Consider the following 20,144-nt stretch of genomic DNA (forward strand, 5'->3'; position numbering starts at 1 on the left):
GTTATATTGAGCGTTATTAACGCTTAATAATAGTCAGACTAATTAATTTGTCGCAGTTATCGTTAGACTAAACCCTAGTGGTATTGGTACTAGGTTTTATCGAAGGAATATCGTTTTGAGAGTATCGAAGCGTTGTCCGAGTGCTGAGTCACCACCTAATCAAGTGAGTGCATAGTCCCTTTCATCTTACACATAGATATGAAGTATTTTATATAAACTACGTGCTATGTGTGCATATTATCTGAATACTTGTTGTTTATGCTAGATGAACATTTTATACATGTTTTAAAGGATTTAAACTGTATAACGTATTTTATACGAATATGTTGGGTATGATGATGGGTAGTTGAATGATGAGAGATAGAAAATGACGTGAGTATACATTGGCAGCTATAGACTTAGTGCATATGGGACAAACACCGGTAGCTATGGACTTAGTACCTGTTAGACGTTGGTAGCTATGGATTTAGTACCTGTTGGGAATTGTTAGCTATGGACTTAGTACCTATTAGTTAGACGCTGGTAGCTAAGGATTTAGTACCTGTAGGAATTGGTAGCTATGGACTTAGTACCTGTTGAACATTGGTAGCTATGGACTTAGTACCTATTAGATGAACACTGGTAGCTATGGATTTAGTACTCGATGAATAGACTATAGCAGCTATGGAATTAGTGCTTTATGAACGAACATTGGCAGCTATGGATTTAGTGCCAGTCCTATAACCTTGGAAGTAAGGGACTTCGGAATAAATGAATGCAGGATAGATGACTCTTAGGTTAAATCCTTAAGAGTAAAGAAGATAACGGGGATGGGTAATTGGGTTAATTGTTTGATGATTGAACATAACAATTATATTATTGTGGGTTGAAAACCCTATGTACTCACCAGGTTTCCCAACCTGACCCACTCAGTTTATGTATATCACAGGTGACGAAGTGAAGTGACATTACACTGAGAGATTTAAAGAGATGTAGATCACTAGTGTAAATAATTGTAAGTTCTGTTTATGCTTATGTTTCTGTATTAACGATAACATCCCAAACGTATTAAAATGAAATAAATACGTTTCTTTGAAAATGTTTTAATAACGTATTTATCATGTTTTTCTGGGAACAAATTCCGCAACATTTTTATGAAAAGAAATACTCTGATTTTTACAAAGCATAAACAAAATCGGTTTTTTCTGGCCGTGATTTTGGGGATGTCACAGTTATACAATACAGTTGGTGGTAACCAGACATACAAACTAATACATTATACACTACTACAGAACACAGTAATAAACATATATGTTAGAAAATATTGGATTTTCTTGGGAAGCATACAAACATTTTACAGATTCAATGACAGGTTTTGATTACAAAAACATGCTTATGAACTCACCAGCTTTTATTCTAATAATCTCTTTTCAAAACCGCTTGTATTCTCAGGAAATCAGTAGACAGGTACCTCAACAGACTTTTGAGAAGACGCAGTGTTTAGAGTCTCATCTTTAGTTTGCTTCTTTTGATGTATATAAATATGAATCAAGCAGATATGAATAACTTTTTATATATTCAATGTAATGGTTATGTTTACTTTGATTACTATAATGCAATTGTTGTGATACTACATATGACGTCATCCACCCCCGAACGTTTCCGCTGTTCCAGTTTGGGGGTGTGACACATTGGTATTAGATCTAATGTTTATAGTGAACTAAGTATATTGAACCTTATATGGTATATAACTATAAACACTAAAGGGACCGAAGTGCTCTGAAACTAAAAGTATATTTAAAAATTTAAGTATTTTACAAAAGTATACATGTATATGTATGTACAAGAAGCTATAACATAGTAAGAACTACATAAAATTATTTAGGATGAGTTGGACACCGCGGTTAAACATGAATAGTTATGTAGTCATATGTGGGGCCAATATAACCCGATCAACTATATTTGTTCGAGATATGACCAACATGTGTTTGGGAGTGACTGTGGTGTTGCAACAAGTCTAAAACTCACCAAATCATATACAAATGAAACACATAGTGAAAATACTATAGGAGTATTTTATGGTTCTATAACACTGCACAGAGTCATCATTAGTAGTACAAATCCTTATAAACGAAAGACCTGCAATTCCTTGTTATTGTTAGTAGCTATCATTATAGGTCTTTATTTTCGCTGTAGGATTTAAATACATCTTGCTCGAAAATATCCAATTCATGATCAGTATAAAAGGATTATGATCATTTTTCCCCTTGTATCTTTTAGAGAAAGATGCCTCCCAGGAAGAGACCCAACAGAAAGAGCAACAATCCTCCGACAAACCCTCAGCCACCACCTCCTCAATTCGATCCTGCCATGTTCCAAGCAGCAGTTACAGCCGTTGTGGCTGTCGCGATGTCGTAGATAAATTCTGGCGGTCTACCTGATCGGGAAGTGGTACCCATCCCCAAAATCTTTAGGGTGGTCAGGGACACCAGAAGGAGTGTCCCTACAAAGATTTCATGAACGTGAAGCCCAAGTCCTTCGACGGCAATGGAGGAGTCATTTCCCTAACCAGGTGGATCGAGAAAATCGAATCGATTTTTGAGATTTGTGCATGTTCTTAGGTAAACAAGGTGAAGTTTGCAGCCTGCACCTTCACCGATAGAGCATTGACTTGGTGGAATAGCCGGGTCAAATTCCTAACTCTACCGGTAGCTAATGCCAGTGGTTTGGGAGAGTTTAAAGGAACTCATGCTTACTGAGTACTGCCCAAGGGGTGAGATGCAGAAGTTGGAGCACGAGCTCTGGAACCTGAAGATGAAGGATTTTGACATTTCTACTTATACAACTAGATTCTGCGATCTGGCTCTTCTATGTCCAGGGATGGTCACCCCGGAAAGCAAAAATATAAAGAGGTACATTTGGGGACTGACGCCCCCAACTCAAGGAAATGTTTTGGCTGCTAAACCTCTCACATTCGACAGCGCCAAGTGCCTAGCACAGACCCTGATAAATCACGAGGTTGATCTCGATGAAGTGGCAGCCGCTCCCGAACCACCAAACGCGAGTGGTGGGAAGAAGAAGTTTTGGAACAAGCGAAAACGCTAGTCTTCGTAGGAGTCCTCTAAGAAACAACAAGTAGTGACAGTTCATGCCGCTACCACTCCTGCTGCTGTTCCTATAGCTCAAGCACCTACCAGTAGATATGATGGTACTCTTCCAAGGTGCAACAAGTGCAACTTTCATCATCATGGGCAGTGTCGTGAGATGTTGTGCAACAACTGTGGCAAGAAGGGGCATACAACTCGATTTTGCAAGACATTAGCCTAACCAACCAATCAGGCTCCTGGAGCGGGCATTGGTCAAGCCTGTTATGGCTGTGGGGAGATCGGGCACTTTAAGAGGAATTGTCCCAAGGCAACAACAGCTGGCAACACAGGGAGAGTGCTAATGATGGGCCAGGAGGAAGCAGTTGTTGATCCCACCGTTGTTAGGGGTACGTTCCTCCTCGACAACTCTTATGCATGCATTCTTTTCGATTCTGGTGCGGAGAGAAGTTTTGTTAGTCATGCATTTCAGCATCTACTCCAGCATAAGCCCCAGTCTTTAACCGAAACATTCACCATTGAGATGACTAACAGAAAGAAAGAGAGCACTAACGACATATTCATAGGTTGTACCCTTACCCTAAACGACCATTCCTTCCCAATCGACCTTATGTCAGTTTCCATAAAAAGCTTTGACGTCATCATCGGCATGGATTGGTTGAGCCCTAATCATGCTGATATCCTTTTTTATGGAAAAGCCATTCGCCTCAATCTGCCCTCTGGCGAAACTCTTATTAATAATGGTGATAAACTCAGCTCAAACCTTCGAATCATTTCATGCATCAAAGCCCGGAAATATCTATGAAAGGAGTGCCATGCATTCCTAGCCCATGTCGTTAATGATAAGCAAGAAGTTAAAGACCTCGAGAGCATCCCCGAAGTCTGCAACTTTCCGGATATCTTCCCCGGAGATCTTCCCGGAATCCCTCCCAAGCGCCAAGTCGAGTTTCGTATCGACTTAATCCCCAGAGCCACTCTCGTAGCTAAATCCCCATACCGTTTAGCACCGGCAGAAATGCAAGAGTTATCTATCCAGCTTAATGAACTTCTCAGCAAGGGATTCATCATACCAAGTTCCTCACCCTGGGGAGCCCCGGTCTTGTTTGTAAAGAAGAAAGATGGATCCTTTTGGATGTGCATCGATTATCGTGAATTGAACAAGTTCACCATCAAGAACCGTTATCCCCTACCTAGAATCGATGACCTCTTCGATGAAGTCCAAGGAGCCGACTATTTCTCAAAGATAGACCTGAGATCAGAGTACCATCAGTTGCGAGTCCATGAGAGTGATGTTCCCAAGACAACATTTCGAACTCGCTATGGTCACTACGAGTTTGTAGTCATGACTTTTGGTCTAACCAACGCACCGGTGTTATTCATGGATCTGATGAATCGGGTGTGCCACCCTTTCCTAGACAAGTTCGTAATCGTGTTCATTGATGATATACTTGTCTACTCTAGGAGTGAGGAAGATCATAAACATCACTTGAGGCTGGTGCTGGAAACTCTAAGGGCGGAGAAAGTTTATGAAAAATTCTCTAAGTGTGAATTATGGATAAGAAAAGTAACTTTTCTTGGTCATGTGGTTAGCGAGGAAGGCATACACCTGGACCCTTCCAAAATCAAAGTGATTGAGAATTGGTCAGCACCAAAGACGCCCACATAAATCCGTCAATTCTTGGGTCTCGCTGGCTACTATCGCAGATTTATCTAGAATTTCTCTAGGATTGCTAAGCCTTTAACCACCCCGACTCAGAAAGGTGTACCCTTTTGTTGGGGAGAAAAACAATACACTACGTTTCAAACATTGAAGCAGGCTCTATGCAGCACACCTATCTTGTCTCTTCCTGAAGGGACGGAGGACTTCGTGGTCTACTGTGATGCATCCAATCAGGGCCTAGGCTGTATGCTTATGCAACGAGGAAAGGTTATTGCCTACGCCTCGAGACAGCTGAAAGCACACAAAGTCACGATCTAGAGTTGGGAGCAGTGGTCTTTGCGTTAAAGATTTGGAGACATTATCTCTACAAAACCAAGTGTACTGTCTTCACCGACCATAAAATCCTACAGCATATCTTCGATCAGAAAGAGTTAAACATAAGGCAACGGCGGTGGGTAGAGCTACCCAGTGATTATCAGTGCGAAATACGCTACCATCCCGGCAAGGCCAATGTGGTAGCGGATGCCCTCAGCCGGAAAAAGTATTCAGGTCGTAAAGTGAAGGCACTAACAATGACCATCCATTCCCATCTGTCCGCTCAAATCAGAGAGGCTCAGCTGGAAGCCTTAAAACCAAAGAACATGTCGTATGAATCCTTGATAGGAATAGAGAAGAACTTGGAGATCAGAGGAGACGGAGTTTACTATTTCCTGAACCGGATCTAGACCCCAAAGTCCGACAGTTACAGGAGGTTGTCATGAACGAAGCTCACAAGACTAGATACTCCGTTCACCCAGGTTTGGATAAGATGTACCTGGATCTCAAAAAGCTCTATTGGTGGCCGAACATGAAAGTAGAAATCGCTACCTTCGTGGGCAAGTGCCTAACTTGCACCAAGGTGAAAGTGGAATATCAAAAGCCCTCAGGTCTACTTCAACAGCCAGTAATACCTGAGTGGAAGTGGGAAAGGATTACAATGGATTTCATCACTAAGTTACCAGGCCAAGTCTTCGAGTGGGTACGATGCCATTTGGGTAATTGTCGATCAAATGACTAAATCCGCCCACTTCCTGCCAATCAAAGAAACATTTAAGATGGAGAAACTTACACGAATCTACATGACTACATCCAAGAGATAGTTTGCCTACATGGCGTGCCTGTGTCCATTATCTCCGATCGGGATAGCAGATTCACGTCGAGATTTTGGCAGTCACTGCAAAAGGCCCTTGGAACTAAGCTGGATATGAGCACAACTTACCATCCACAAACCGATGGGTAGAGTAAGAGAACCATTCAGACATTGGAAGACATGTTGAGGGCGTGTATTATAGACTTTGGCAAGTCGTGGGACACCCATTTCCCCTTGGTCGAGTCTCCTACAACAACAATTATCACACTAGCATCAAAGTTGTGCCGTTTGAAGCCCTCTATGACCGTAAGTGCAGATCCCCTCTATGTTGGGCTGAGGTGGGTGACATGCAGTTAGCTAGAGGTCAAGTCCCAGATAGCTTTCTCACTAGCCAAGAAATCATCCTTGAAACCACAGAAAAGATTGTACAAATTCGAGAACGACTAAAAGCTTCAAGAGATAGACAAAAGAGCTATGCCGACAAGTGACGAAAACCTTTGGAGTTCCAGGTTTGTGACCGTGTCCTTTTGAAGGTCTCACCCTGGAAAGGCATGATACACTTTGGAAAGTGTGAAAAGCTGAATCCAAGATACATAGGACCATTTGAGATCCTCGTTAGGATCGGTCCAGTAGCATACAAACTCCATTTACCCCAAGAACTTAGCAATATCCATCCCGTCTTCCACGTCTCGAACTTAAAAAGTGTTTATCTGACGAAACACTTGTGATCCCTCTTGATGAGATCGAGCTCAATGAGAACCTTAATTTCGTGGAAGAACCAGTTGAAATCATGGATCGAGAAGTCAAAAGAACAAAACAAAGTCGCATACCGATAGTGAAGGTCCGCTGGAATGCCAAGCGGGGACCTGAATTCACTTGGGAGCGCGAAGATTCAATGCAACAGAAGTATCCTTATCTCTTTCCGAGCCCATGATTTATATTCTATGTTTGAATTTCGGAACGAAATTCCCTCTATCGGGGATGATGTGACAACCCGAATCTTTTTTTGTCAATGTTAGCCCGATTCCGTTAATAAAATTTGAATTTTATTGAGTTTAGTGAAATTCCTTTGGTTTGGAAAATCATTTAGTTATATAATTGAATTTTATATATGAGTCGGAACCAAAATCACGCGAAAAACCCGAGTTTCCTTTGAAAAATCAAAAGTTTTCGGCCTGAGTGATGTTCACGGCCGTAAACCAGTTTACGGTCAGAGACAGGTGGACCCAACTACCGACCCTACACCCCGCCTATAAATACGGGACTCCCACCTTCATTTGAACTTTTCTGGCCGAAAGCTCTCCTGTGACATCCCCAAAATCACGGCCAGAAAAGACTGGTTTGTTTATGCTTTGTTTAAAAATATGAGTAACATTTTAAATGAAAGTGTTGCGGAATTTGTCCCAAAACAAAATATGATAAAGATTTATCAAAAGCATTTCCGTAGAAATGTATTTCATTAAAAGACTTGGGATGTCATGTTCGTACAGATCAAAAGCATAAACAATACAATATAAGCCCACAATTTCGCAGATGGAAATGCCCCATCTGCGAAATCACCATTCCATCTGCGAATGTACAAGCAGATGGAATGGTCCATCTGCGAAATCACGAATTCATCTGCAAAATCCCCTAGCTTTCACTATATAAACGTTTTTTTTTTCTCCATTTTTCACCCTTCTCTACACAAAAACTCTCTCTATTTTTGAGCTTTTCTTGCGATTTTGGCTAGTTTTTGAAGAAAATGGAAGATTATGTCAACAATCCCGCAAATATGGTTAGATTTTGAACACTTTTAATGTTTAAACTTTTTTTTATTTTATCATTTATTGTATTATTTAGTGTAAAAAAATAGTAATTATAAAGTTTTTGAAAGGGTAATTTTGTTGTGTTTGATAGTTTTAATATTTCTTTAGTATACTTGAACTTTAAATGTTATTTTGTTAGTGGTTGTTTGAATGTACAAGTAGAGACTGCGTAGAGTGTGCATCTGGTGGTTTAAATTTAAATAAATTGTTAGATAATGTTTACAATTTGTTATTTTTGTTGTTTGTTTAGTTGTTGTATAACTTGAAAACTTGTATATTCTTATCGTATAATTGTTTATATAAAGTGAAAGATAGTTAAATTACAGTATGTGCAAAATAGTCGTTTGTATATATATTTGTCGTATAAGTATAACATTTGTATAAGTTGAAAATTTGTCGTATATATATTGTTAGAAATTGTTTGTATTTGTCGTATAAGTTGAAAATTTGTATATATTTGTCGTATAACTTGCAAAAATGTTAATTTGGTTGTCGTTTTATTTGAAAAATTGTTTGTTTATATGGTTATAAAATATTAGTTTATATAATTAGAAAGATAAAAATTGTTTATATATTTGTCGTTTAAGTTGAAAATTTGTTTAATAAAATGTTTATATAATTATGTATGATATTGTTTTTTATCGTAAATATATTTGTTGTATAACTTGGAAAATTGTTTATATATATATGTATGTTATTGTTTTTTATCGTAAATATATAAATTATTAATTAAGAATTTGTATTTACATTACTAATTGTTTATGTACTTATTGCAGTTCATAATCATATATTTTAAAAACAAAATATTTTTTAGTTCTCTAATTTGTTTTTGTGTTTTGTTTGCAGTATGATTTTAGTTTTATCAATATGAAAGCAATTGTGAACTTAAAAGGCTCGGGCGGTAATATATGGGAAGTATTTGAAGTTTTAGATGGTGTCAGACGTGCCATTTTCAGAGATACTGTATTTGGTTATTTTATTGATGTCCCTCGTTTACAAGGGGACGCATTGTTGTTCCATAAAATGTTCCTTCATCAGATCCGGTCGGACCCTGTTTTATCTCCAGATAGAATAAAATGATTATATTTTCGAGTAGGCAATACGAAAATGGTTGATAGGCCGGAAGAGTTTTGTTTGATAACCGGCTTCAATTTAGGGGAGTATCCAAAAAACATTGGGAAAAAACGTTGGAAAAATTATTAACTAGTAAAAAAAAATGTTTATTGCGTGAGTGGCTATTTCCGGACCATACCAATAGTTCGGTGAAAATCAGCGACCTGAAACGTTTAATTTTAAATCGAACATTCTTAGAACTTGACAACGTTGATGCAGTTAGAGTATGTTTGATATACATTTTGTGTGATGGTTTTTTGAGAAAAGAAATTAATGATCGGGTGCCACAAGATTGTTTTTTTTTTTTTGCTGAGAATTTGGATCTCTGGAACAGGTATATTTTGTTTACGTTAAAAGTTTTATTTTATTAAAGTTATAATTTATATAAAAACCAATTTTGTTTTTTTGTTTTGTTAGTTTTGCTTGGGGTAGCTATCTTTGGGATTTTACTTATGTTGATCTTGAGGATACATGGAACAAAATAGATAATTATTTATCACTTCCTGAGCGTCGTCAAACTTTAAAGTACTCCGTCTCAGGATTTTCACCCAGAACATATTTGTTTGCTTGTCGATGATTAGGTTGCAAAAATGTTGAAGAACATGTGTGTACATCAACAAATTTATTCACTTGGAAAAGTCCATCAGAATTTATAATTGTTTTTGCTCTTAGTAACCAAGAACAATTTTTCGAAACACACACAGCTTCATACCTTGATTTGGTGGATCTACTTGTCCTCGTCTGGAAACCTTCTCGAAGACATTTTTTTACCAATACACCGCTTTAAAAGTTCTTTGTTCTTAAATATACTCTCACATTGAATCTTTTGAAGATTCATGTCTACCATCTGTGTTGGGATATCTTCATTAAGATCAAGTGGACATTCTGGTACAGGGGGCATACCGTGAAAAAGGTTATCGGGAAACTTAGCTTTAACTTCATCACCCAACTCATCTCTATTGGAATTGCTTTGTAGCTCGGTTATATCTAAACGTACATCACCAACATCAACATAATGCACGTAAACATGATTTTTTTCATTTTTTTGACTTGAATTTTTTTCTTTTTAGTTTTATCTACCACACGCCTATTCATAACTTTAACTTCTTATTCGGCAACATCATCACAACGACCGCCCACATCATTAAGATAAGTACCAACATCATCATCACCAACATGCTTGTAATTCTCAGGATCCACATAGTGAATAGGTGAATAACTAACATTAACATTTTTAGCAACACTGCGAAACTGAGGTACACTAGGAGTATTGAAAGTACCTATTGGATCGTTGCTCCCTTTATAACTGCATAAATTACCAACAAGCTGGTTTCCAATTTCACCACCCCCATTAACCTCCTCGACTTCATCAACCACCACAAACACTTTCACAGCCCTTCATCTACTACATTTGATTACGTTTATCAACATTCTAACATCCATGTCTTCAACTATAGCTATATAATAATTTAATTCAGGATGGTGGAAACGAAGACCAATTCTATATTTGTCTAACAAACCAATTTTGCTTCTTACCAAAGATACAAAATCACTATAACTAATATACTCAGAAAATATCAAAGCAAATTCGGAAATACCTCCCTGTGGACATACGTATTCCAGATTAGTTATATTAACTTGCCATCTCCCACCGGTTACAAGACAAACCAAATATTCAATCATTTTTTAGAGTAAATTTTAGAGAAAGTTCCTAAACAAATGACAACCAAAATAATAATTTTCTACAAAACTTTTTATATAGCAACATGATTTCGTAGTCAAACCAATTGATTTCATAGTCAAACTAAAAAAAAAAACAAAAAAAAAATCACAATTTCGCAGATGGGATGAGAGTAAATCGTAGATGGGGCATTTCCATCTGCGATTTTACCTTACATTTTCAATATATAGAGAGAAAAAAAATTAAAAAAATAAAAATAAAACCACCTACGAATGTACAAGCAGCTAAAGCACAGCTGTGCTTTAGCTGCTTGTACATTCGCAGATGGAATGGTGATTTCGCAGATGGGACATTTCCATCTGCGAAATTGAGGGCTATTTTTACAATTTCGAATTTTTTTGGCTATTTTTATAATATAATTAATGTAAATGACTATTTTTGTCATTTTCTCTTTATTAAATTGTCGAATATCAAAAAAATTGATTAACTAAACTTGTAGAGTAGTACAATGAGTCAAACAAATAGTCCTAATAATTGTAAAAACTCAGTCCGAAACACCCCTTTAATTTGGTTGCGCCTTTCTTTCATCGACGAATGGAGGAGGTAAGCAGTTGTTTTCACAGTTTTGACATGTAGCGTACTTTATTGTGGAAAAATTGGAGCAAAAGGCCCCAATTCCCAAATCAAAATGATAACCAAATGCTAAATTTCAACCAACATCCTTTGGGTTGCCTATCTGCTTTCTACTCGCACCTCACCCAACATATGGTTTGAATTTGATGATCCTTTTACTTTTAATGTTACAAAAAATCCAACTTTATACTGTTCTCCAAGATTGCTTGTACTTGGTCTAGGTTTTAAGTTGCCTCAATAACTCTCTTGTTCTTTATCTGAATTTTCTCCTTTTTCGTAAGAATCTTGTTTAAAGTCGGATTCTCTTCATACTGTTGTCGGCAGGTGGTGAGTAACTGAGTATCATGAAAATGTGGGAACATAATTCATCTTCACCATGGACTTCGATTCTCTTTTGATGATTATGCCCACTAGTGAACTGGGTTCCTTTGATTCTCCGTGGATTCATCAGCTTCATTGGTTTCTGCGGATTCTTTGAATTGCGTAAGGTCAGACTTCCACTCCCAGAAACATTATCTGTTAGTCTATTACACTCTGACGTCAAAATTAACAAAGTCTATCTGGAAGATTCCTTATTTATTTCACTTTTTAGATACTTTAGTGGTTGAACCCTTTCAGTATTTGATTAGGTTGTTGGAAGTTGAGATCAATTATAAAATTACCAATCCTAAAGATCGCCCTTTTTTCTCAACATATAGGTTCGCAATTGTTCTAACAAAAAGCGTTAATCGATTGATATGATTAGGGGTATGGGTTGGCTAACTAAAATTTTAAAAGGGTCCAGCTCAAGCCATAGAATCTCAGAAGGTCGATATCATGACAGATACGAAAATGAAGAAGTTTGGGAGGAGCCTCCTTCTACAGAGGTAGTTAACATTTTCTTTACATGTTTAATAACATCTATCTCTATATACCTATATTAATGTATGTGACTATGTGGTATTTATCTAAAATTGCACTGAATTTCTGTACTCTTTTGTCCTAAATTTAGGATGCATTGTCAGACTTTGATCAGGAAGAAATTGACAGAGCTATTGCATTTTCCCTTGTTGAAGAAGATGAGAGAAGTGCACTTTCCCTTGTAGAAGATGACAAAAAAAGTGCACGTTCAAGTGTACATGAACATGAAGAAGAAGAAGTAGAAGAAGAAGGTTCTGTTTCTTCTCTAGAAGAAGATCATAATGATGCAGTTTCATCTCCAGAACCAGAACAACATAACAGAGGATCAAATTATCCCTCTGAAGAAGATCATAAAGGAAAAAAAGTAATTGGTAGGTTGAATTTGCTATGAATTGACAAATTCTCCATCATCTCATGTGTCATATTATCATATACTTATTTAAGTGATACTACTATCTTATTAGATGAAGATTCTCATTTGGAGGAAGAAGATGAGCAACTCGCCAAGGCTATTCAAGAAAGCTTAAACATGAACTTGAACTCACCACCACGAAATAACCATGGAAGCCTGTTTCCTCGTTTGCCAAGTTTCTTTCCAGGTGTATACAGGTAGTTCTTTTTAAACACTTTCTTTTTGTTCTTCCAATATTAACCATTGCAAACCAAAGCCATCTGAAACATGTGGAATGTAGGATATGTGCAGGTTGCAATGGTGAAATTGGTCATGGGAGATTTTTAAGCTGCATGGGAGGCGTTTGGCATCCAGAATGCTTCCGTTGTCATGCTTGCAATATTCCAATATCTGATTATGAGGTCCAACTCTACTCCAATTCTTTAACAAGGTGTTCCTATATTCCTTCTAAATTGACACCATAAGGTTTACATAATTTAAAGAAAAAAAAAGATGTCAGATTTGGATTCACAAGTCCATGAAAATCACAACATTTCTTGTTTCTTGAAAGTTTTCATTTCAAAATTTTACCTTTTTACCGTTTATCATCTATGTAGTTTTCCATGTCTGACAACCGTCCGTTCCACAAATCATGCTATAAAGAACATCATCACCCAAAATGTGATGTTTGCAAGAACTTTGTAAGTTTCTTGTTTGTTATCCCCTTTTGAATCTTGAAACTATGGTTGTATCATGTATGTAGATAAACTGATAAAGATTGTTTTTTTTTTGTTGTTTAAATTTATGGGCAGATACCTACAAATGGGGCTGGTTTGATCGAGTACAGGGCACATCCTTTCTGGCTACAAAAGTATTGTCCTAGCCATGAACATGATGGGACCCCTCGATGTTGTAGCTGTGAAAGAATGGAACCAAGAGACACAAAATATCTGTTGCTAGATGATGGAAGAAAGCTATGTTTGGAGTGTCTTGACTCTTCAATAATGGATACTCATGAATGTCAACCCCTTTATCTTGAAATCCAAGATTTTTATGAAGGGTTAAATATGAAAATTGAGCAACAAGTTCCATTGCTTTTGGTTGAAAGACAAGCTCTAAATGAAGCCATGGAAGGAGAAAAACACGTAAGTCTTAAATAACTTAAATGTTTTTCATTTTTTTTAAATACCAGTGAAACTGTTTTTTTGAGTTCAATCTTGCATTGGTGGCAGGGTCATCATCATATGCCTGAAACTAGAGGACTTTGTCTTTCAGAAGAGCAAACCATTAGCACTGTATGATTCTTAATCTTATTTAAAGTAAATAGTAAATATGTGTTAATGTTTTTATTTTACTGAAAATGGCAGATAATAAGGAGGCCAAGGGTAGGGGCAGGTAGAATAATAGACATGTTTACAGAGCCTTATAAACTTGTTCGTAAATGTGAAGTGACAGCTATTCTCATTTTGTATAGTCTCCCTAGGTAAGTTTTTATATATATTTTTGTATAAATTCATAAATCATTCTTCAATATGTGATCATATATAGTTAAAAAAGTTCATCAATTCAGGTTATTGACGGGGTCAATTCTGGCTCATGAGATGATGCATGCATGGCTCCGGCTTAAAGGTTCGTGCTTTTTTCTGTTTTTTTGAGTGGACCATTTTGCCTTCAATCATCTTTCTTGATTCTTTCATTTCTCTTGTGTCAATCAATAAACAGGATACTCTAATCTTCCTCCTGATGTTGAAGAAGGGATTTGCCAAGTTCTTGCTCATATGTGGTTGGATTCTGAGATCATGGCTGGATCTAGTGGCACTAATGCTGCAGCTGCTTCATCATCATCATCATCATCATCATCATCTGTTCCTGTTTCATCAAAGAAAGGCAAAAGGTCACAGTTTGAGAAGCAACTTGGTGAGTTTTTTAAACACCAGATTGAGTCAGATACATCTGCAGCTTATGGAGATGGATTCAGAGAAGGTAATAAGGCTGTGCTCAAGTATGGGCTTAGAAGCACTCTGGAACATATTAGACTTACTGGAAGATTTCCTTGCTAGTCAACTGGAAAGTCAATGGCTTTTGAGTATTAAAAGAAGAAAAGATGAATAAAGAACTGTTCCCATGAATGGTTCCAACTTCCAAACCCTATTTGGAAAGTGGCATTACAGGATTTTTGGTTTTTACTTTCTACAACTGTTGATATATAGGGTAAAAAAATGAAATGTGATGATATAGAATGACATGTGTTTCTATTTATACAAGACCTCAGTTTAGCCCTTTCTATTTTCTAATGTTTTACTGCTTTACTAAATGACCGAAAAATGTTATGTGGAAGAGGTTGTAGTTACATTGAAATGAGACTCAACTGATGTTAAAGGGACAAAAAATTGGTAATCTTTTGTCCCACCTAAAGTGATAGACAATTGTGTTACTTAAAATCTCAATATCATTAGTTGATTTCCAAACCATTATGTAAGGAATAGAAGTTAATGTGAAGGAAACAGAGTAGGAAAAAGAAATGTGGATCACCAACAAAAAATTGAAGACATACACTAATTCCTTTGCCACTTGAGATTCTTTTTTAAAGTTGTTTTGAAATCTATTAATATTCCTAAGTTGTCCTTTTCTTGTTATCATCATCAAAGATGTTAGAATTCCATGGATTTTGAAAGTTTCTAACAAGACAAACTTTAGACTATGCCACAGCTAACATCATAATCTGCCGTCCCAACTTGGATTCTTTATTTAATTACATGAATATATTACACAATTATTGGAGTCATCTTGGTTAATAAAATCAAGAAACTCATAAAGGTATGACGTATTCTATACAACTCCACTATAATATTAAGGATTGAAAACAACAGGATAGCAACTTCCCTATTCTCGGCACATAATAACAGAGATTTAGTAAGATCAAAATTCACCTGCCAATGAAGCTCATTACCATGGCATTCTCATTTCTTCCATTCCTAGCTTTTTCTGTCTTCTTCATTTTTAATCCATGCATTGTCTCTGCAACATCTGCAGACACAAACTTCTCGTGTTCTGCTGACTCACCTCCTACCTGTCAAACCTACCTCACGTATCGTGCCAGGTCACCATACATGGATCTTGGTAACATATCTGATCTCTTTGATGTCAGTCGCCTAAGTATTGCAGAAGCTAGCAATCTCACATCAGAAAATCAAGAAATAGTTTTTAATCAGCTTTTGTTAATACCCATCACCTGTTCATGCAATGGGAGTATTTATTTCTCTAAAGTCACGTATTCAATCAAGAAAGGTGATAGCTTTTATGTTGCTGCAACTTCAGTGTTCCAGAATCTGACTGATTATCATTATGTTCAAGACATGAACCCTTCTCTAAATCCAACCAATTTGACAGTTGGTGATCAAGTGGTGTTCCCTTTGCTATGTAAGTGTCCTACAAAGTTACAAAAAACTCAAGATAAATATCTTATCACTTACATATGGCAACCAGAAGATAAACTATCACCTGTGAGCTCTATTTTTAACACAAGTTCTTATGATATTGATAAAGAGAACAATTTTCGTAACTTCACTGCTGCTGTTTGTCTTCCAGTTCTTATACCAGTCTCTGAATTGCCAATCTTTCCTCCTCCACCTCACCTTGATAATCACCTCTCTGATGTAAAAAGTCAAAAGTCAAAGAAGCTTCGGCTAGTGTTTATAGCTTTGGGAACTATCGGATCTTTCTTTCTTTTTATTCTGTTGTTGTTTATGGTTTATAAATATCGTTCGCGTAAGATCAAAAGAATCATGGCTCGTAACGAGTCTTCTTTTGAGTTTACTGATCTTTTACATATGAAGAAAGGTTCAAAAGTTGAAGGTTTTGAACCCACCACGAAGAACAATCAAGATAAGTTGCTTCCAGGGGTTTCAGGGTACTTAAGCAAACCGATTATGTATGATAGAAAGGAGATCATGGAAGCAACTATGAACTTCAGTGAAAGGTATAGAATTGGAGGGTCTGTTTACAAGGCTGTAATTCAAGGTCAGATTGTGGCTGTGAAGAAATTTAGAGATGCAACAGAGGAATTGAAGATACTACAGAGAGTAAACCATACAAATCTTGTGAAGTTGATGGGGATTTCATCTGATTTTGATGGGAATTGCTATTTAGTGTATGAGTATGCTGAAAATGGATCACTTGACAAGTGGTTGTTTCCTTTATCTTCATCTTCTTCTTCTTCTTCGGGTTCTGTTGTTTTTCTTTCATGGTCTCAGAGGTTGAATCTAGCATTAGATATTGCTAACGCTTTGCAATACATGCATGAACATAGTCAACCTAGTATTGCTCATAGAGACCTCAGGACAAGTAATATACTTCTTGATTCCACTTTCAAGGCCAAAATTGGAAACTTTTCTGCAGCTAGACCTGCCATAAGCTCCATCATGTTAAAAGTTGATGTTTTTGCTTTCGGGGTTATTCTCATGGAGTTGCTTTCAGGAAAGAAAGCCATGGAAACTAGAGAAGATGGAGAGATTTGTATGTCATGGAAGGAAATAAAGAAGATTCTAGAAGTTGAAGAAGAGAGAAGAGAGGAGAATCTAAGGTTGTGGATGGATCCAAATCTTGGAAGCTTTTACCCTATTGAAGGTGCTTTAAACATGGCAGTATTAGCTAGAGCTTGTACATCAGAAAAGTCTGCAAATAGACCAGGAATGTCAGAGATCGTCTTCAATCTATCTGTTCTTGCTCAATCGTCTTCTGATATGTATGAAAGATGTTGGACTTCTCCTGAAACAGAAGATCCTCACCTCATTAGTCCAGTTGTAGCTCGTTGAAACATGCCAAAAGAAAAGTATATCTCACTGTGTGATATGTAATATATCTGTAAAACTCCATTCTCATCGTGTTTCTTGAATATACTTTTCGTCTATTTACATATAACATAGAAGAAGGTTTTGATACAATAAATCTCGAAGCTTTACACCATGAAAATTGATTCATATTCCATTTAGAATTTGAGATAATATAAAATAAAGTACAAATCTAAGTGATTTTACAAAATCATCTCCCTTGAACTGAAATGGTTACTGAAATATCTACAGCCTGTGAAGTGGTCAAAACCCTAGAAAGAGATTGTGAAACTTCATTCATATCAGGTCGAGCGGATGGATCTTTATCCAGGCAACCATCGATCAATCGGATTACTGACATGGCGAGATGCGGAGGATAATCCCCTTGGAGAAAAGGGTCAACGAAATCGGTCAACTTTTGATTTTCGTCTGTATCTTCTACCTCAAGAACATCATCCAAAACCTCAGATAAATTCTTCTTCACTTTCTCATAAAGCTCATACACATGTTTCCCTGTCACTATTTCAAGCATTAGAACGCCTAATCCATAAACATCAAGCTTTGTGGAAACCAAACCGTTCTCTAAATACTCTGGAGACATGTAACCTCGAGTACCAACTATGTGTCTAGTCAGTGCGAATTGACCTGCTTGCCCTTCGGCTGATCTTGCGAGATCAAAATTTATTATCTTGGCTCTGAATTCATCATCGAGAAGGATGTTGCTGCTCTCTAGATTCTTGTAGACGTATGGAGGAGTGGTATAGCTATGAAGATAATCAAGCGCGTTTGCTACATCCAAAGCGATTTGTATTCTCTGAATCCAATTCAAGGATTTGTTGGTGGTTTGTTCATGTTCATCCTGATAGATCCAGTCACTTAAGGGTCCGTTGACAGCAAACTCAAAAACAAGGTACCAATGGCTGTCATTAAAACAAACACCTGATAGGCGAATGAGATTATGATGGTGAATAGTGTTAAGCAATTGAATCTCCTTCGAGACGTCTCCATGCATTTTCTTGATTGCAGCAAGGTCTCCATTGATGGTGCCTTTGTAAACAGATCCTTTGATTAAACAATTGGGGCTAAAATCTTGTGTGGCTGACTTAAGTTCCTCAAATTTGTATACTTTGAGGGATTGAGCTATGCTGTTCAAACTTTCCATGAAGTCCGAGTCTTCATCAACATCCAACTTCTTATCCCCTGGTTTCACGATTGCTTCAAAGCTCTGAGAAGCAGAAGAAACCATAGGCGGAGGAATCTGCTTTCTCTTCTGAAGAAAGCAAAACCAAAAAACAGCGAACCCAATTGAAGATGTGAGAGCAACCCCTCCAAGGACTCCTATGAGCATGTATATCCATTTATTATCAACGGAGGAAGTGGGTGGTGGTGGTGATGATGGTGGCGGCGATGTTGTTGGTGGGGGTGGTGGTGCTATGGTTTGAGATCTTGAAGGTTGGTCGGAGAGGGGAACTAAAAGGGTGGTGAAGGGGTAAATGGTAAAATCTTGTTCTGATAATTGATTGGCTGCAAGAGTCACCCCAGTATTAACCCCAAAGATCGCACTTATGGATGAAACACTTTGTCCCCAAGTGATCAAGTAAGATAACAAATACCTGATACCATCAGCAGCTTGATTTTCGGTTGGACAAGCACATCTTAAAGGCACTGTGAGTCTTGAACCAGGATATATATCAATGGTTAGATTGCTCCTTTCAACCTGAACAGCATGACAAGTCGATAGCCCTTCAAAAGTATTGTTTGCGATTGTGAAAGGGGTGTCTCCGGATTGAATAACATACGTTGCATTGGCTTGATAGAACTGACCAAGACACGAACACCTGGTGGGCACGAGAACTGTCTCACCGGTTCCAAAAGCAGCGGTTTCAGAAACGGAATTGAGTTGAGAAAGCTGAGTGGCGTTTGCGTTTAATAGATTGGAGATGGACGTAACAGTGTTATACGGGGGTCGGGATCGAAAGGTGAGATAAGCTTCGCAGGTACGATTAACGCCATTACAGGCATAACCAAGAACAGAAGTTGAGGCATTTCTGACCCTGCAGTTTGTGTTTAGCTTCTTGATGTATGGCTGCTGGGCTTTGATTGAAACCAGTGGAAAAATTAAAAGGAGAGAGAAAATTAAGAAAAGACGCATGGACGCCATGCTTCAGCTCAAATTAAGCAGATTTAAGCTCAGAAAACAGAAGAAGTTGATTAAATGGGAAGAAAAAGGTGGATTTGAGTCACATATATATGGAGTTGACGAAGCTGGATGAAGAACGCGTAGGCATGATAGTAAAGATTTTAACAGATATTGTCTGGAGTTTTTTTTTTTTTTTTTTTTTTGGAAGCAAAGTGTTGAATTGAAAGAGTCATATGGAAGGAAAGTAGATAGATTCTAGAATGAATGGGTAAAGTGACTGGAGTGAGTAAAAAAATGGATATGAAATGGTGGTGGTGATCCATGATTGGATGTTGGTTGGGTCAACGAGAGCGGAACCATCCACACCAAACTATTGAAATGGTGGTGGTGATCCATGTATAATAATTTCTATATCATTTCATCTCAATATCAATTTCAAAGATGGTGACAATGTTATTTAATACTTTTTTTAACAGAATTTTTTATTATTTATATTAAATAGGTTTTATATCATTTCTATTTTTTATTTTTTATACAAACAATGGATGATTTAGAAAACAAAGACAAACGATTGTGTGGTAGGTTTTTATTGGAGCACATAATTTGATTATAATGGTTGATGGGAAATAAATTAATATTGATAGGGGTGTTGAAAATAAGGTAAAGTTGTTAAAATTATAATTTTGATGATGGCGGTTTTACAATCTTATTTAGGTAAATCGATTTTAATCGTATTTGGAATGTTTTAAGGTAAGATTGAGGAATGATCGTATGATT

General features: G+C 37.2%; 3 protein-coding genes across 7 annotated transcripts; 2 read left to right on the forward strand and 1 right to left on the reverse strand.

Annotated features, from left to right (window-relative positions):
- Positions 1–11,010: 11,010 nt before the first annotated feature.
- On the forward strand, positions 11,011–14,678 carry LOC111876693 (protein DA1-related 1). 5 transcript variants are annotated; one of them, XM_042899289.1, is made up of 12 exons: positions 11,011–11,077; positions 11,432–11,595; positions 11,806–11,973; positions 12,099–12,378; positions 12,472–12,616; positions 12,700–12,820; positions 13,016–13,099; positions 13,211–13,543; positions 13,631–13,693; positions 13,766–13,881; positions 13,969–14,027; positions 14,121–14,678. In XM_042899289.1, the coding sequence occupies exons 3-12, from the start codon at positions 11,845–11,847 to the stop codon at positions 14,456–14,458; spliced, it is 1,668 nt and encodes a 555-aa protein (XP_042755223.1). In that variant the 5' UTR covers positions 11,011–11,077; positions 11,432–11,595; positions 11,806–11,844; the 3' UTR covers positions 14,459–14,678. The 5 variants fall into 5 exon arrangements, with proteins under 5 accessions (XP_042755223.1, XP_023729031.1, XP_023729030.1 ...); XM_023873263.2 differs by lacking the exon at positions 11,011–11,077 and adding an exon at positions 11,084–11,328; XM_023873262.2 differs by lacking the exon at positions 11,011–11,077 and adding an exon at positions 11,084–11,242.
- A 656-nt stretch (positions 14,679–15,334) lies between these two features.
- Positions 15,335–17,212, forward strand: LOC111876692 (serine/threonine receptor-like kinase NFP). Its single transcript, XM_023873261.2, has one exon. It carries the CDS (start codon positions 15,335–15,337, stop codon positions 17,210–17,212), a length of 1,878 nt encoding a protein of 625 aa, XP_023729029.1.
- A 71-nt stretch (positions 17,213–17,283) lies between these two features.
- On the reverse strand, positions 17,284–19,754 carry LOC111876691 (lysM domain receptor-like kinase 4). Its single transcript, XM_023873260.3, has one exon. It carries the CDS (start codon positions 19,386–19,388, stop codon positions 17,439–17,441), a length of 1,950 nt encoding a protein of 649 aa, XP_023729028.1. The 5' UTR covers positions 19,389–19,754; the 3' UTR covers positions 17,284–17,438.
- Positions 19,755–20,144: the final 390 nt, after the last annotated feature.

This window comes from Lactuca sativa, chromosome 2 (genome assembly GCF_002870075.4).
Source record: "Lactuca sativa cultivar Salinas chromosome 2, Lsat_Salinas_v11, whole genome shotgun sequence".
In the NCBI taxonomy this organism is placed as follows: domain Eukaryota; kingdom Viridiplantae; phylum Streptophyta; class Magnoliopsida; order Asterales; family Asteraceae; genus Lactuca; species Lactuca sativa.

Coding starts and splice junctions, on each gene's coding strand:
- LOC111876693 (XM_042899289.1), top strand. CDS start 11,845: ATGATTAGGGGTATGGGTTGGCTAACTAAAATTTTAAAAGGGTCCAGC. Junction 13,100..13,210: donor GTGATGTTTGCAAGAACTTT/GTAAGTTTCTTG, acceptor ATTTATGGGCAG/ATACCTACAAATGGGGCTGG. Junction 14,028..14,120: donor TGCATGGCTCCGGCTTAAAG/GTTCGTGCTTTT, acceptor ATCAATAAACAG/GATACTCTAATCTTCCTCCT.
- LOC111876692 (XM_023873261.2), top strand. CDS start 15,335: ATGAAGCTCATTACCATGGCATTCTCATTTCTTCCATTCCTAGCTTTT.
- LOC111876691 (XM_023873260.3), bottom strand. CDS start 19,388: ATGGCGTCCATGCGTCTTTTCTTAATTTTCTCTCTCCTTTTAATTTTT.